The 16246-nt window shown below is 41.1% G+C and overlaps 1 protein-coding gene across 1 annotated transcript in view; it reads left to right on the top strand.

Moving 5' to 3' along the window:
* LOC116060142 (actin cytoskeleton-regulatory complex protein pan1-like) overlaps positions 1–16246 on the top strand; it is a 37931-nt gene that overhangs the window by 8127 nt on the left and 13558 nt on the right. The window contains exons 2-4 of the mRNA XM_031313576.2: positions 2521–2673; positions 7912–8489; positions 8613–8771. Coding sequence (XP_031169436.1) covers positions 2521–2673; positions 7912–8489; positions 8613–8771 — 890 coding nt within the window. The remainder of the gene's footprint in view (positions 1–2520; positions 2674–7911; positions 8490–8612; positions 8772–16246) is intronic.

The following is a 16246-nucleotide window of genomic DNA, read 5'->3' as shown; positions in this document are numbered from 1 at the left end:
CAAGTAAAGTAGAACTGACGTAACAGCTGTTATATATGTTAACGTTTATTTTCACATTTTATTTTGAGGGTCTTTTAAAGTTATTACATGCTGTCTCAGCTAGCTGTTAGCCGAATTAGCTGTTAGCTAAACTAACGTTAGCTTCCCTGTGGAGGCTAACGGCAGACCGCTACAATCAGCTAGCGGTTAGCCGAAATAGCTGTTAGCTAAACTAACGTTAGCTTGCCTGTGGAGGCTAACGGCAGACCGCTACAATCAGCTAGCGGTTAGCCGAAATAGCTGTTAGCTAAACTAACGTTAGCTTGGCTGTCGACCGGAAGCGTGGAACAGATCGTGCAGTGTCGTAAATCCTCGTACAACAACGCATGCGCGAACATTTTGCGCATGCGCAGAACGGATCGTGCAGGCAGAACGGATCGTGTACCGACAGTAGCGTTAGCGTGCTAAGTTGATGCTTTCTCTGCGGAGTGCAGACTGATTTGCTCTCGCGAGTCATGTGATCAAATCGCAGACTTTGCGATTAGGAAATCGCGTTTTAACATATCGCGATATTATCGCAAATGCAATTAATCGTTCAGCCCTACCCCATTGTATCGTAAGCCTGGCGGCCCACCTGGCCTAAGTTGCCCCCCACCAGGCCTAAGCCACTGGGAATTATTTTGTAATGTATTATTACTGCGTTTTTTTACAGTTACAGTGGGGCGGCACGGTTGGAAACATAGAAGTAGTTATATTTGCCAATCTCCAGTTAGCTTTTAGCACTGACTTAATGTTGGGCCATATGGAATCTGTCTTATAGCTTTTTTTAATTTTTATTCTCAATTTCGTGATTCTGTTATCACAGAAACTGTTGGGCTCTACATTACTGCTGCCATCAGTCTGCGACTGGCCCCAGCCAAAAAAAGACACTTGCCACTGGGCTCTTCTGGGTAAAACCCTGTCTGCTTTTTGTGAAGTGTTGCCCTGACAAACCCAACATTGTTTTACGTTTTAGTTACTGACCAGATAAAACAACGTGTGACCCTCAAGCCATGGGATGGTCTCCTTTTTATTTAAAGGGGAATACTCTACTCTCAAGCTGTGATAAATCAGCATGTTCTCCAGTGTATTTAAGGCCCGGTCAGCCACCTGGGCTAATTTATCCCCCATTACCTCTAAATTAAAAGTTTATGAATGTTACCACTCTGGCATGGTCTGACATGTCTTTAGAAATTTGGCAGAAGATCTGAGTGAGCCCTCCTTTGTAGGCAGCTTCCTGTTGAGCTAAATTGATGTTTTGAAACATGCTGTTTTTTTTCTTCAACAGGCAGCTTACAGTCTGGTAATTTTACTGCATTTATTTTGCACAGTTTTTATTTGTTAAAATTCTTGGCATTCCTCCCATTAACCACAAGGTATGAGGATAATGACTACCTGCATGTTAAGTAGCAAAGAAAAACGACCCACTAAACTTCAAAATGCCACGGTATTTATTTAAATATAATCATTGAATGAAGAGTGGATTGATGTACCTCTAATTCTCATACTGCTCCTTTAAGCCTTTTTACTTTCAAAGCATTTTCTCCTTTGATCCTGCAAACAGCGAGTCAAACCCCACTGTGTTCACTTTCCCACTCCCCATGTCCACAGGAGAGTGAACAGTCTGAAAACACAGCTTCCTTTTTAAAGATGGATCTGACTAAGTTCAAAGAAAAAAGTTCTTTGCAAAGGAAAAGAAAGCGAGAATCAGCAAAAGAACTACTTAGGAAAAAAAAGTTTTTTTAATATCTTTAGGGGAAATGAAAGGAAATAAAGAATCAAAGGAGGAGATGTATACAAGATTTGATCTAATGAAAGTTATTTTAAGAAAGGGGAGGTTTCCTGAGCTCTGCTGGAGATTATGATTTACACCTATCCACACTTAGACATACTCTGCTTTTCAGACAGCACTGAAAAGGTGTGTGTGATATGATATTTACATTTTAAACTGATGCTCTCATCCGGAGCAATTTGCAATGAGTGCAACATTAGAGTGCACTCCAATTCCTTGATCTGTAATATTCCCTCAACACTGAAATGATTCAAGTGTCAGACGGAGAAGCGCTGGAAGAGAAAATAAAAAAAGTCAAAAAGCAAGGGGGGATTTTAGGAATTTTAAGACCGGAGCATATTGAAGCTAGCAGAGGCACAGAAACAGAGATGAGTTAGGGGGAAGAAGGTTATGAGTGACTGCTGCAGTCTTATATCTATATGGTCATTACAGTGCTGAGGAAACATGAGAGATAGGAGTACAGACTTGCTGGAGAGGTGAATTTGTTGCAGCAGGGAAGGAAAAGCCAAGCATTTTGTAGGAGGATAAGATTAAGGAAAGGGTGATGGCCAAGGTGAAGCACTTCGCAAGAGTTTAGTTAAGGGGCCAGAGGAAAAAAATCGAAGGGAATGGAGTGTGCTCACAAGTGTAGTATGTGTGTAGTGAGTAAATCTGGGCGCTAATGTGTTTTTTACCATCGAGACCTAAAGTCCTCCCCTCAACTTCCACAGAGCACTCCATCAATGACAAGGCAAAAGAGAGAGACCGGGAGGAGAGGGAGAAGAAGAAGGTCAAAGACGGAGAGAGAGAAAAGGAGAAGAAGAAGCACAAAGTGACCGACGAGATCAAGAGGGAAAATGGAGACGTCAAGCAGCCAATTAAAGGTATGTGAAAATACGCATAACAATGGTTTGGTCCACAAAATGTTAGAACATTAGTCTGGTTGACACCAGACCCTTCTCAGTTGTAACTGAGAGTGGGTCTGGGCAAGCTTCATTCAAAGCCCGTTACCAACAGATGGCGCTCAAATGCCTCTGGAATTCTGAAATTGGACTTTCCTTCAACCACTCAGACCAACGATCCGGGTGACGTAGCAGCGACCGCGGCATCAACGGGTTGCTGCGCTTCGGTGGCCGTTATGTTAAATGTAAACAAAAAGCTGCTTGCCGTCGCTGCACTATCGTCATCGTGTAAAGCCCGCCTCAATGGTTGTGATTGGTGCCTTGATTTGGAAAAATTGGAAATGGGCATCTAAAACCGATTCCTACTTGGAATCCTTTCAAAAATTACGATTCCAGTAGAATCGTTTCTTTATTGGAATCGTTTAGAGGATTTGGTTTCAAATCCGATCATCGCTTCCCAATTTAACATGAGCAAGTTTTGGTTTCCGAAGCGGCCAGGCGCTTGTTGTATTGCAGCCTTGGAGCACAGTAGGCAGCGCTCTAAAGCCCTGTAAAACTGCAAACCACCACTGAATCAAAATAAAACTTTCCTGAAAATAGGCATGTGACCCGTTTAAACTCCACCCCTCAAAGAATCGGAATCGAGAATCGATAAGAACCGGAATCGAAAGGAAGAATCGGATTTGGAATCAGAATTGTTAAAATCCAAACGATGCCCAACCCTAGGCTTGAATGGGCTCTTGGTCAGACTGACTTGCAGAGCAAATCTCAAATTTGCTGGAAGTTCGTCAGGGTTTTCCCAGGCTATTAGAAAATATGCCCATTGCCAAAACCAAAAAGGATTCAATGATATTTATTTTATGGAAAGAAGCTAATTCTTGCATTATAATATTTGGTATTTCTGCTAAATAATAGACATGAAAATTGGGCTTATACATTTATTCTTGACCAAAGAAAATCTCAATAGCAGGTTGGTAACTTGTTTTGCATCTTGTGCCCTTCCTCAGTTATTTTCTGTCGATTGGCTCATTGATTTACTAATTGTTTCAGCACAAAGACCTTTTTAAACAGACATGCACACACTGACATGTATACACGCATGGCAATTTTATTCAGATTGATTAGATTTGCTCCCTTTTAGGCTCGCAGTTTCTCTGTGCTGGTATGCCATGACCACACTGTGACATTTGTAGGACTTAGTAAGCCGTTGGCCACATACCATAGCTAGTGTCTGCAGATGAAAATCACATATTGATAATTCAGCTCTTTCTTTTTTATCTTTTTTTATCTTCATACTTTCTGTGAGATGGACAGGCGGCATTGTAATGGTGGTTCATCTTCTCCGTATGAGTGTAAAAGGTGGAAAGGTGAATTGAGGGAGAGGCTGATAGAAAGAGTCGGTGTGTATTAAGTCCGCAGTCATCCTGTCAGAGAGGCCGGTATTTAATCGTGTGTGTTTACAATAAAAGAGACACACTGGGATACATGGTGGGAATAAGAGTCGAGACAGAAACGAGGAGGAGACTCTCCCTACCTGAGAACAGGGTTTCAGTAATAGTGAGTGAGGCATTTAATCAGAGAGTGTTACGTTTGCAAATGTTAGGAGTGACAGAGTCAAGGAGGGGAAGTTAGAAATGTAATCACTGAGAGTGTTAAGTTTACAATTGAAAGGGCAACCGAGAGAGAGAGGCACCCAGAGGAAACTTATAGGAAATCAATAAGCAGCTATTCTGACAGTAAGGCTGCTTTACTACCTGTGTGTGTGTGTGTGTGTGTGTGTGTGTGTGTGTGTGTGTGTGTGTGTGTGTGTGTGTGTGTGTGTGTGTGTGTGTGTGTGTGTGTGTGTGTGTGTGTGGTTTATGCTCTTCATTGCTCTCCCGGCTATTTTGTTCTTATGAAATATTCATCGGGTTATTCTGTGTTTCTTTCAGTTTTGGCCAGTCTTTTTTTTTTTTTTTAAATCCGTGCGTAGAACCTCAATAAAGATGATTTTATTAATGTTAAAACTTTATTTTTAGAGTAGCTGACAGTGAGTAAACAGGGAGGAATTTACTGTCAGGAGTGCTAGGTCAGGTCATGTGGCTCTTGATCGAAGCAGAAATAGTAGTCGATTGATAAAAGTTTCACATGAATAATATTGATAATTGGTTGTTGGTCAAACAAAAGACATTTAAAGGTAGGCTTTTTGAAAGCCACAAAGCTACATTTTGTAATCCAAATAATATTAAATATAATATTTGGCAGGTTAATCGATAATGAAGATTATTGTTAGTTGCAGCCCTACACTTGATAAGCCAAATGTTATGATTGTAATATGTCTGTCTACGTTCTCTAATTTCTTTTGTGCAGTGTTTCAATCTGATCCTGACAAAAAAAGTACAATTATGGGTTTTATTGAGGAAGGTGTAATCATTCAATACTTGCAAGTATGATCAACTTCAACTTTGAACTTTATTATCCCCAAGGATACATTTTTCTTGTAGTCAAGTGGAACACTGAACGCACACAGACTTGAACATGCTGTGTGCATTGTACACATGTGCTTCAGGGTAAAAGTCTTTCCTCTACCTGGAATCTGCCCACAATAAGCCACAAATAAAAAAAAAAAGCCATTACTGGAAGGCTTTTATTATGAAGCAGCTGCTGGCACAACACACTACATTAATAGTGCTTTTTGGTCTGTGTATCACAGCAGAATATGATTGGACAAGTAGAATATTGTTATTATTGTAATTTGAAAATAAGTTTGAAATGATCTTTTATTATTAAAGAACAAGATTTATTTCTTATCTATTTGAAGTTTGCACAAGCCATGATACTTGCATCCTTAGATCTGTATATTACACTTCATATCACCATCGCAATATCCAACACATTTATCACGCATCACATATTTTCTTCATATCCTACTGCTTTTCTGTGGATTGATGAAGGTTGAGGTTTGTGATTAAACGTGTGTGTGTATGTACTTATTCGGGAGGGCTGACTTGTGGGTTAAAGAGCTTTTGGATTAGTAGCTTAGGTATTGTACTGCAAATACCTTCTTGCTGTTGCTGTCTTTATTGTTCTCTCTCACACACACACACATCATGTTCCTGCTTTATCTAGCGTTGAACGTGTGTGGAGTACAAACTAGTGTGTGTGTGTGTGTGTGTGATGATAGCTGATATTTGAATTGTGCTGAGGCAGCAGCTATCAAAGTGACTCACATTGCACACACATACATTAAATGTATACATGTCCACTTGTTTACACAACTGCTGGGCAGGAAAGAACCAGCCAGCAACACATTTCCAAATAGATGTGAACAGCTCTGACAAACACTCACAAATACATACAGTAGCAATGTGCATAAATTTGCATGTTCCACTCTGTCCTGCCTCAGGCATCTAAGATGAGACCGTCCACCATGTACGGTATTATCTCTGTTCAGATAAGCCACTCGAAAGTCTGTTTCCTGGCTTAGTCATATCTGCTTTTCTCAAGGATGCCATTTCAAGGCTCTTCAATGTATTTTATGCATGCACCCCAGGAGATGCACACCACCTGGGAGAAGCTATGAGTCATCTGCCTGCACTTACTTAAAATTGTTAGCACTCATTAGTTTTTGTTTTGTTTTTTAAATAGGGAATTTATAGCGATGAGAGTAAATAATACAAGTGTTGTATTTTATTGTGTATTGTTTTTTTTTTAACCTGTTACAGAGCATAATCAGCAGCTCATTTGCCGTTTTTTTTTTTTTTTTGCAGTTCACCTTATTTTACTGGAAACTTTTTCTGAGCTTTTGTCATTGCAAGAGGATCTGTTTCACTGTTTATTACCGTGAAAAGTGGCTTCTTACAGCAGGGGAATGAAAAGGGCTGATGATTGGTTTAGGGCTGCAACTAACGATTATTTTAATAATCGATTAATCTGTCGATTATTTTCGATTAATTGATGAATCGGATAAAAAAACAAAAGCATTAATTTACATCAACTCAATACATACTTACATACATACTTGTTGTTTTAGTTAATAGTTGTGTAAAGGTAAGTAACCCAAAGAGCAGATACAGACAAAACACACACACACACACACACACACACACACACACACACACACACACACACACACACACACACACACACTTGAAGCTTATTCATTAAATTATTACCATCATTGTATTAATTGCAAGTTAAGCTCATTTGTACACCACATTTAAACACAGCTTAAGATGACCAAGTGCTATAAAAGAACTTTAAAATGAAATTAAAAAGTACAACACACACAAATATATTTGTGAACAATAACTGATATGGGACCAAACACAGAATATATACATGACAATAGATTGAAAAGTTAATGGGCCAAAAAAGGCGAGTGAATAAAAACGTGTCTTTAGTCCTGCTTTACTACTGTTAACGAGCTAACGCTAGCTTGTTATGCTGGATAACGAGTAAATACCACACCAGCACCACTGGAGGGACGTTACGTTTCTTACTTCAAAACGGAACAAAAGTAGGATTGTGTAGTGACTTTACCCTGCTGTTGAACTCCCTTCCTCCTCATCAAGGACTCCACCATGTTTACGTTTTAGGTGCTGAATCATCACCGTGGTGCGCCCGTGCCATGCCGTGTCGCTTTTGCTTATCTTGCAATTAACACGTTTTCGATTTATTTAGTGTGAAATGTTCCCACACCTTGGATGACTTAGGTCGTACTGATTTCTCTGCCTCTGCCATGTGTTTCAGAACGTTACGGGTCTCTCCGGTCTCTCTCCGTATTTCCTCTACTCCGCTCTGCTCTTTCTTCTTTTCTTTCGCTCCGCTCCGCACGGCACTCAACTCAATTGCTTTTATCTCTGCGACTGAATGGCGTGTCGCGCGACACAACGAATCGATAATGAAATTCGTTACCAACTTTTTTAATAATCGAATTTTATCGATTTTATCGATTCGTTGTTGCAGCCCTAGATTGGTTTGTTGATCCATCAGACAGCAGACTTGAATAGATTTTCTTTTACAAAGCTTCCATGAATGATGTGTCTCCTTATTCCCTTCGAGCCTTTTCTAAATTACACTTTTTTTTCAGGTTTTTGTGTTGATCTTTTAAGAATGTCTTCTCCTGTAAAAAGTATCTTCCATCTAAGTAATACAGTCTCTCTCTCTCTCTCTCTCTCTCTCTCTCTCTCTCTCTCTCTCTCTCTCTCTCTCTCTCTCTCTCCCTGTCACTTTGTCCAGATGAAAAAGAGAAAGCCAAGATCAACTCAGAGGAGCTGCAAATCAAAAAAGTGAAGAAGAAAAAGAAGAAGAAACACAAAGAGTGGGAGAAGCACAAACGAGTAAAGATGTACCACCGCTCCTGCCAAACCATTTGTGCTGGCCTGCTTCTCCTCCCTCCATCCTCTCCACCTTCCACCTCATCCTCTGATCCCACTCATAACTCCTCCCTGTCTCCATTTAAGTCTCCTCTACCTGTTTACCCTCCACCTAACAACAAAACTGCACAACTCTTACCTTCCTCTCCTTTTCCTGTCACCAAATCTCTCTTAAACTGCTCTCTCCTCAACTCTCTTAACTCTCCATTGTCCCCCATGAAGACACCCCAACCTTCCCAAACCAAACAGCAGCCACAGTGTACTTATCCTGGCATGGCAGGCCTGGAGTTTGCCCCATACATCCACATAGAGAACCAGCCTAATGGAGGGGCCCTGGTGGCCCACGCCTACACCTCCCAGCTCTCCTCTCTCTCCATGGGCCAGAGGCAGAGATTTGCCCAGGAGTTTGTCACATTGGCTTTCAGCGAGGACTCATCCCAGGTATGGCATAGTTGGATATTGATCAGATTAATTTACCACTTTAACCTTATAGAATTTGTTTTTTGTTTTGTTTTGTTTTTTTTTGTTTTTTTTTCATATTTTATTACTGCCCTTGTTTTTCAGGCAGCTCATTACGTCATGGGAATTATCCACGGAGAAGCCAGCTACCTGCCTGACTTCTTGGACTACTTCTCAAGCAAGTTCCCATCAGCTCCAGTCAAAATGGAAATATTGGGAAAGAAGGACATAGAAACCACCACTATGGTTAATTTCTACTCTCAGGTCAGTCAGGCACAATCACACATAACTGGAGAATATGTGTGTGGGGTGGGACGTTTGTGGGACAGATGTGCACAACTATACTGACATGTCACTCATCTGAAAAACTTACACAGTTCTTGTCTTTGGTTATTCAGTTCTGGAGCTGTAGACACAAAGAGCACAGAGCAGATGGTGAGCTTTCAGACATGGGAAAAAAAAGTCTGAAGTCCAAAATAGCAAGGGCCCAGTGCTTCCAATCCACTTAGATTCTGTCCCCTGAATATAATATATTTGGCTGAATATCAAGCAGAGTATCACAACTGTCCACGAACACAGGACATGTTGAGAAACTGTCATACCACAGTCATGAGATTTACATGTATTTGATGCGTGCATGCGTGCGACTTATTTAGCTGGTTCTCTGTTATTATACAACATGTGAACGCAAAGAGTGTGAAGTTTACAGTGAGGAAAATAAGTATTTGAACACCCTGCTATTTTGCAAGTTCTCCCACTTAGAAATCATGGAGGGGTCTGAAATTGTCATCGTAGGTGCATGTCCACTGTGAGAGACATAATCTAAAAAAAAAATCCAGAAATCACAATGTATGATTTTTTTAACTATTTATTTGTATGATACAGCTGCAAATAAGTATTTGAATACCTGTCTATCAGCTAGAATTCTGACCCTCAAAGACCTGTTAGTCTGCCTTTAAAATGTCCACCTCCACTCCATTTATTATCCTAAATTCGATGCACCTGTTTGAGGTCGTTAGCTGCATAAAGACACCTGTCCACCCCATACAATCAGTAAGAAACAACTACTAACATGGCCAAGACCAAAGAGCTGTCCAAAGACACTAGAGACAAAATTGTACACCTCCACAAGGTTGGAAAGGGCTACGGGGAAATTGCCAAGCAGCTTGGTGAAAAAAGGTCCACTGTTGGAGCAATCATTAGAAAATGGAAGAAGCTAAACATGACGGTCAGTCTCCCTCGGACTGCGGCTCCATGCAAGATCTCACCTCGTGGGGTCTCAATGATCCTAAGAAAGGTGAGAAATCAGCCCAGAACTACACGGGAGGAGCTGGTCAATGACCTGAAAAGAGCTGGGACCACCGTTTCCAAGGTTACTGTTGGTAATACACTAAGACGTCATGGTTTGAAATCATGCATGGCACGGAAGGTTCCCCTGCTTAAACCAGCACATGTCAAGGCCCGTCTTAAGTTTGCCAATGACCATTTGGATGATCCAGAGGAGTCATGGGAGAAAGTCATGTGGTCAGATGAGACCAAAATAGAACTTTTTGATCATAATTCCACTAACCGTGTTTGGAGGAAGAAGAATGATGAGTACCATCCCAAGAACACCATCCCTACTGTGAAGCATGGGGGTGGTAGCATCATGCTTTGGGGGTGTTTTTCTGCACATGGGACAGGGCGACTGCACTGTATTAAGGAGAGGATGACCGGGGCCATGTATTGCGAGACTTTGGGGAACAACCTCCTTCCCTCAGTTAGAGCATTGAAGATGGGTCGAGGCTGGGTCTTCCAACATGACAATGACCCGAAGCACACAGCCAGGATAACCAAGGAGTGGCTCTGTAAGAAGCATATCAAGGTTCTGGCGTGGCCTAGCCAGTCTCCAGACCTAAACCCAATAGAGAATCTTTGGAGGGAGCTCAAACTCCGTGTTTCTCAGCGACAGCCCAGAAACCTGACTGATCTAGAGAAGATCTGTGTGGAGGAGTGGGCCAAAATCCCTCCTGCAGTGTGTGCAAACCTGGTGAAAAACTACAGGAAACGTTTGACCTCTGTAATTGCAAACAAAGGCTACTGTACCAAATATTAACATTGATTTTCTCAGGTGTTCAAATACTTATTTGCAGCTGTATCATACAAATAAATAGTTAAAAAATCATACATTGTGATTTCTGGATTTTATTTTTAGATTATGTCTCTCACAGTGGACATGCACCTACGATGACAATTTCAGACCCCTCCATGATTTCTAAGTGGGAGAACTTGCAAAATAGCAGGGTGTTCAAATACTCATTTTCCTCACTGTATTATTGACTCAACCTCAGGGTCAGTGTTTTGTTCATGTGAGCAAAGTGCAAGAAAAATATTAGATGAGTACAGTGAATATATGTCACCCAGTCGTATCTTTTTATGGCACACATACACTGCATTTATGAAGCATTTATGTAAAATACCATTTTGTAGGGGTGTGAATCTTCACTGGTCTCACGATTCGATTTGATTACGATTATCCTGTCTACGATTTGAATCGGTTCGATATCACGAAGCGTCACCTCCTCAACATTATTATATATTGCTACACATGGTTTTCATCAACAAATTCAAGCAGTCAGATATATATGAACTCCCCTTTTTATTGTATTTGCTCTTAAAAAAGACACTCTTACCCTCCTCTCCTTTTCCTGTCACCAAATCTCTCTTAAACTGCTCTCTCCTCAACTCTCTTAACTCTCCATTGTCCCCCATGAAGACATCCCAACCTTCCCAAACCAAACACCAGCCACAGTGCACCTATCCTGGCATGGCAGGCCTGGAGTTTGCCCCATACATCCACATAGAGAACCAGCCTAATGGAGGGGCCCTGGTGGCCAGTCAGATATCAGATATATATGAACTCCCCTTTTTAATTGTATCTGCTCTTAAAAAAGACACTTCCTGAATGTAGCGGCCTCTGAACACAGCAGACAATAGACAAAAGGCAAAAACAAAAAAAGCAACATCAGTAGGCAATAATCGATTATGGTCTGTCTTTGCATCGATGCAGAATTGTCGATGCAATGATTAATTTCAACACCCCTACCATTTTGTGTATGTGTGCATCTATACAGTATATAAAGCAGAGCGTAAGAATGTGTATGTAAAGTTAGGCACGTTGCTGCCCACATCTTCCGCCCTAGTAACCAGCACTTTTGATCCTTGAGAACAAAGATTAATGAAGAGGGAAGGCTGATAATATATAAGTAGGAAAAAAGAGAGGCTAAGAAATGCAGCAGATGAATGGAGAGATAGATAGGTGGATGGAGGGAAGGAAAGATTTAGATACAGTACAAGTCGAGGGAGAGGATGAAGGGATGCTGGGGGAAGGACAGAGATTGATTGAAGGAAAAGACCGAATGACTGCTGTGTGCAGATGAACAAGTTGTATTGTTGAGACTTTAACCATCTGGTTTGAGCATCCGCCTCACTCTGGCTAGCATTAAACAGCTTTTGGCATTTATACAGATGTCTTATTTCTCAGAGTAAATGACAACGTTAACAATTACGGCAGAGTTGTGTGCAGTGCACAGGTGGGAACTGCTCTCATTTCAGTGCTACTTAATCTGACATAGCAAAGTTTGAGTGAGAGCAAGAAAGGAATTCGAAAGCAAGAGGACAACATATTTAGAGAGTGAAAAGATGACGGAGTTCAGCAAAGATACAAGAGGTGAAAGGTGGTGAGAAAGCAAGGGGCTACATAAGAAAGAGATTGATATGCGAATCGGAAAGTGACAGAAAAGGTGGCAAGAGGATGTGAAAGCAAGAAGTGAAGTTCTAAACTGTAAGAGATGACTACTCGCAGCAAGTCAGGTTAGGGAGCCATGGGAGTCCAGCATGGGAGCTTCTCTACCACTCCTCCACAACCTTTTTAGGACAACTGGAAAAACAAGGTGTGTGTGTGTGTGTGTGTGTGTGTGTGTGTGTGTGTGTGTGTGTGGTCTCCTGAACACAGCGACCCAGCTAGACCTCTTCATTTGGAGATGTTCCACGTCTATAGTTCTCTAATGAAAAGCATTTTGTTGCCTCAAACCTCCTGAGTGGCTTTGTATTGAGAGACTGCCTGCTCCTTTTCAATGTAAGTGTAGGCTACCACACTCTGTGTGTGTGTGTGTGTGTGTGTGTGTCTACAAAGGGTAGAGTTGTTTATGCTCTCCATTGCTCTCCTGGCTATTTTTTTCTTATGAAATATTCATCAGGTTATTCTGTGTGTTTCCTTCAGTCTTGGCCAGTTCTGCTTCAACAAACATATATTTGATCTCTATGTGTCTGAGTAACTTAAACCAAGATAATGAGTTAATTAAACATCTAAATTGTCCATTGTCTAAATTGAGTTTTCCCTGCAAACCTGTGTCCTGAGCTGTGCCTTTAAGAGTAGTGTTCCTTGCAGGGCTAACGTCATTGTCCACTGGTCTTGTTCATTTCCCCCCCCCCTCCCTCCCTCCTAGCTCTCAGCAGTGACCTTGGGAAGTAGACATACAGTCCATACACACACACACACACACACACACACACAGCTGGAGCATGCATACTGATATATATATATACACACACACACACACACACACACACACACACACACACACACACACACACACACACACACACACACACACACACAAACAAACAGCTGGAGCATGCACACTGATACACAGCACAGGTACACACACACACACACACACACACACACACACACACACATAGATTAATGATTTCTCCCACACATTTTCCTCCACCTTTCTCTTCAGTTCTCCCTCTCTTTAGTGTCTCCCTCCCTCTGTGTTAGTCTGTCATTCTCTCTCTTTTATCCCTCCACTCTTTATGTTTCTGCTCTGTTGTTTGGTTCTCTGGTCCAGTTGCAAATGACTGGACAGCTGCTTTTTGTAATGTTTATTTGTGAGAGGAAAAGAAGGGAGGAATTTAGAAATTTGCAACAGCTTGCAATGTTCTTTGGCATTTGTGTATGTGTGCATTCATTCTCTTGTATAGATTTGCTTAGTTTTATTCTTGGGCTGCTGGAGTATGAGACAATACTCGATAATGAGCCATGTGTGTTCAGAATTTGACTGCAGGTATCAAAGGGGCTTTGTTGCCATTCAGGCTGCGTGTGAGTATTTTGTATTCAGTACCTGACTGAGGGCATTTTCAGCGGTGCTAAGGATTATAGAAGATTACAGCACCCCATTTTCTCAGGGCAAGTACAGCCAGCCAGCCAATACATGATGTGCTTCGACAGTGAGGTAATTGGTCTTTCCGGTTTAGTCACTAAGTAATAATTTAGTTACGACATCAGATTCAGTGACATCAATGCCAAGCAGTTCAATGATACATTCATTAGAAATATTTTATCAACAGAATAGTATCCTAATCAGATGAAAAGAAAATGTTTTACAAGAATTCAAAGAGGCAAGGTAAGAAAGTAAGAAAAAAAGTATTTGTCTTATCCAACTTCACCTAGAGCCAAAGAAATAAGCTTTAAAATCTTGAAAAACATGTATCTATCCAATAAACTCTTGCATAAAACATTTGATTTAGATAATAACACCTGTGGATTGTGTGAGAAAGACAGTAGTTATGTGTACATTAGTGCCTGTTAAAGCTAGAGTATTCATGAATGATTTGGGGTTTTGTGGTAAGTAGAGATTTTTTTTAATCTTAGTCGAAGATGTAAATACCTTAAGGTTAAGCCCAAATGAACAAAGGAAGGAACTAAAACTATTTGCAAAATACTAGCTAGGATGCAGATTTTATTAGGCATGGCAATGTTATCATAAGAATGAGGCAAGACTGAAGCTAGTTCTTTGTTGGAAAATCCCTTTAGAATTTTCGGTGCTCTCCATTTGACAGAAACACAAGTTTCGTTTACATCAGTTACACAGTTTCAGGTTAAACATCGTCACAGCCGACATAGTAATTTGTTTCCGCTTATCTGACTCTAGCTCCATCCTCCACCACTGTAGGCATCCCGCTCCTACACTTTTATATAATCTGACCTGGAGGCACACAGTGTTTACAAAACAAGGCTAAACTTTGCATTAGTCTCGCTTTGCAGCGTTTAAACCATGCTTAAGCTTTGACACAGTCCTGGCCTTAACTTGGACTTCAACAAAGCTGGAAATAAACCAGTACATTGCATTAATTCAAAGTGTGTTTGAGGGTTAGTCGAGGGTGAGTATGTAAGAGAAGTTTGTGCGATTGTGTATGAGGCATCAGTCAGCGGCCAGAAAACTTTGTTGTGACTCAGGCACAGTAATAGACTTAGTAGTCTAGAGACTGACTGGACGTAATGATTTAGAAAGAGAGATACACACAGAGCTGGGAAAGAGAGGAAGAAGCAGCACACATACAGATGTCGTAGAGAGGTCCGAGATGAGGGGAGAGAAGGATGCGTTGAAGAGAGAAGAAAACTAGTTATAGAATTAACAAGTGGTTGCAGTGGCTGCACCAGAGACGGAAAGGAGACCAGGAAAGAGAGAGGCTTGATCTAATAGACCTCCCACCAGGGACATGAGTATTATGAGGGAAAGAGGCACAGGAGGAGATGGAGAGGCTGACAGAGATGAGAGATAATCAGAGTACAACAGCAAGTGGGAAGAAGCGAGGGAGTGAGACTTAAAAATCTACTGCTTTTAGCCAAAGAAAGTGACAGCAGGGGAGAGATGACAGTAATGATAATTATATATAATCATATCGGCTCTTTAATCTTGTGAATTTGCGGGTCTGGAATACCAAATGAGATGCAGTACATTTTAGATGGAGGAAAAATGATTTGTCTATTCTATTGTGTCCAGAATTTTTATTGTTGGACTTGTTGGAATTTATCGTCCTATGCTTTTGTGCAGCCTACACCCTTTTTAAATGAAGCTTATTAACAAGTTTAGCAGTAAAAGAAACAAATATGATGTTGGTCTTATTTATTATTATTTGAGTGTGTCTACATGCACGTACACAGAGGCGAGGAAGTACTATAGCGTCTTGAACAGTACCACTCGGAGGAAGTCTGTCGCAGTTCCTGTTTCCTTCTGTTTGCCTCCACTTATTAAAGAGAAAGTGTGTGTGTGTGTCTGTGTGTGTCTGTGTCCCTGACTGGTAAATGTATCTGTTTGAGGCAGAGATGGTGTTTCCTAATACTCCTCCTGTGATAGTGAGACTGTTCTCTTTGCTAACAACGTGGGGGTTATTCTGCTCTTAAATTATGCATAGTGTAAACACACTCACAGATACACAGGAAGAGAAAATAGACGCTCATAAGCACACACAGTTATAAGTATGCAGGAAGATGAAGCATACACTCACAGATGCACACATACTGGCTGAGATGCACAAACGCTTGTAAGCATGAAGGCATTTGAATCCATGTGTGCACACAAACACATTTTCCTCTCAGTATCTAGGTCATTGACTCAGTCACACTATTTAAAGTTGTGATGTGTTTACGGGTGTGGCGGTAGTATTTTAAGCTTTTAGTCATCATCTTAGGAGGATATTACCCAGTGTTGGGGCACAGATGCAGTGAAATGAAGTGAACAAACGCCACATGGCTCGGCCTGTCTATGTATGATGAGCTGATTTATCTATCTAATAAAGGTGTGTGTGTGTGTGTGTGTGTGTGTGTGTGTTACTATATTTGTGGGGTCCAAAAACCGGGGAATACAGTATACTTGTGGGGTCTGCACAGCCTTGTGGGGCCCAAAATGCTG

The sequence above is a fragment of the Sander lucioperca genome, chromosome 20 (genome assembly GCF_008315115.2).
Source record: "Sander lucioperca isolate FBNREF2018 chromosome 20, SLUC_FBN_1.2, whole genome shotgun sequence".
In the NCBI taxonomy this organism is placed as follows: Eukaryota; Metazoa; Chordata; class Actinopteri; order Perciformes; family Percidae; genus Sander; species Sander lucioperca.
Note: the sequence above shows the minus strand (reverse complement) of the source record. Positions and strands in the feature narration are given on the sequence as shown.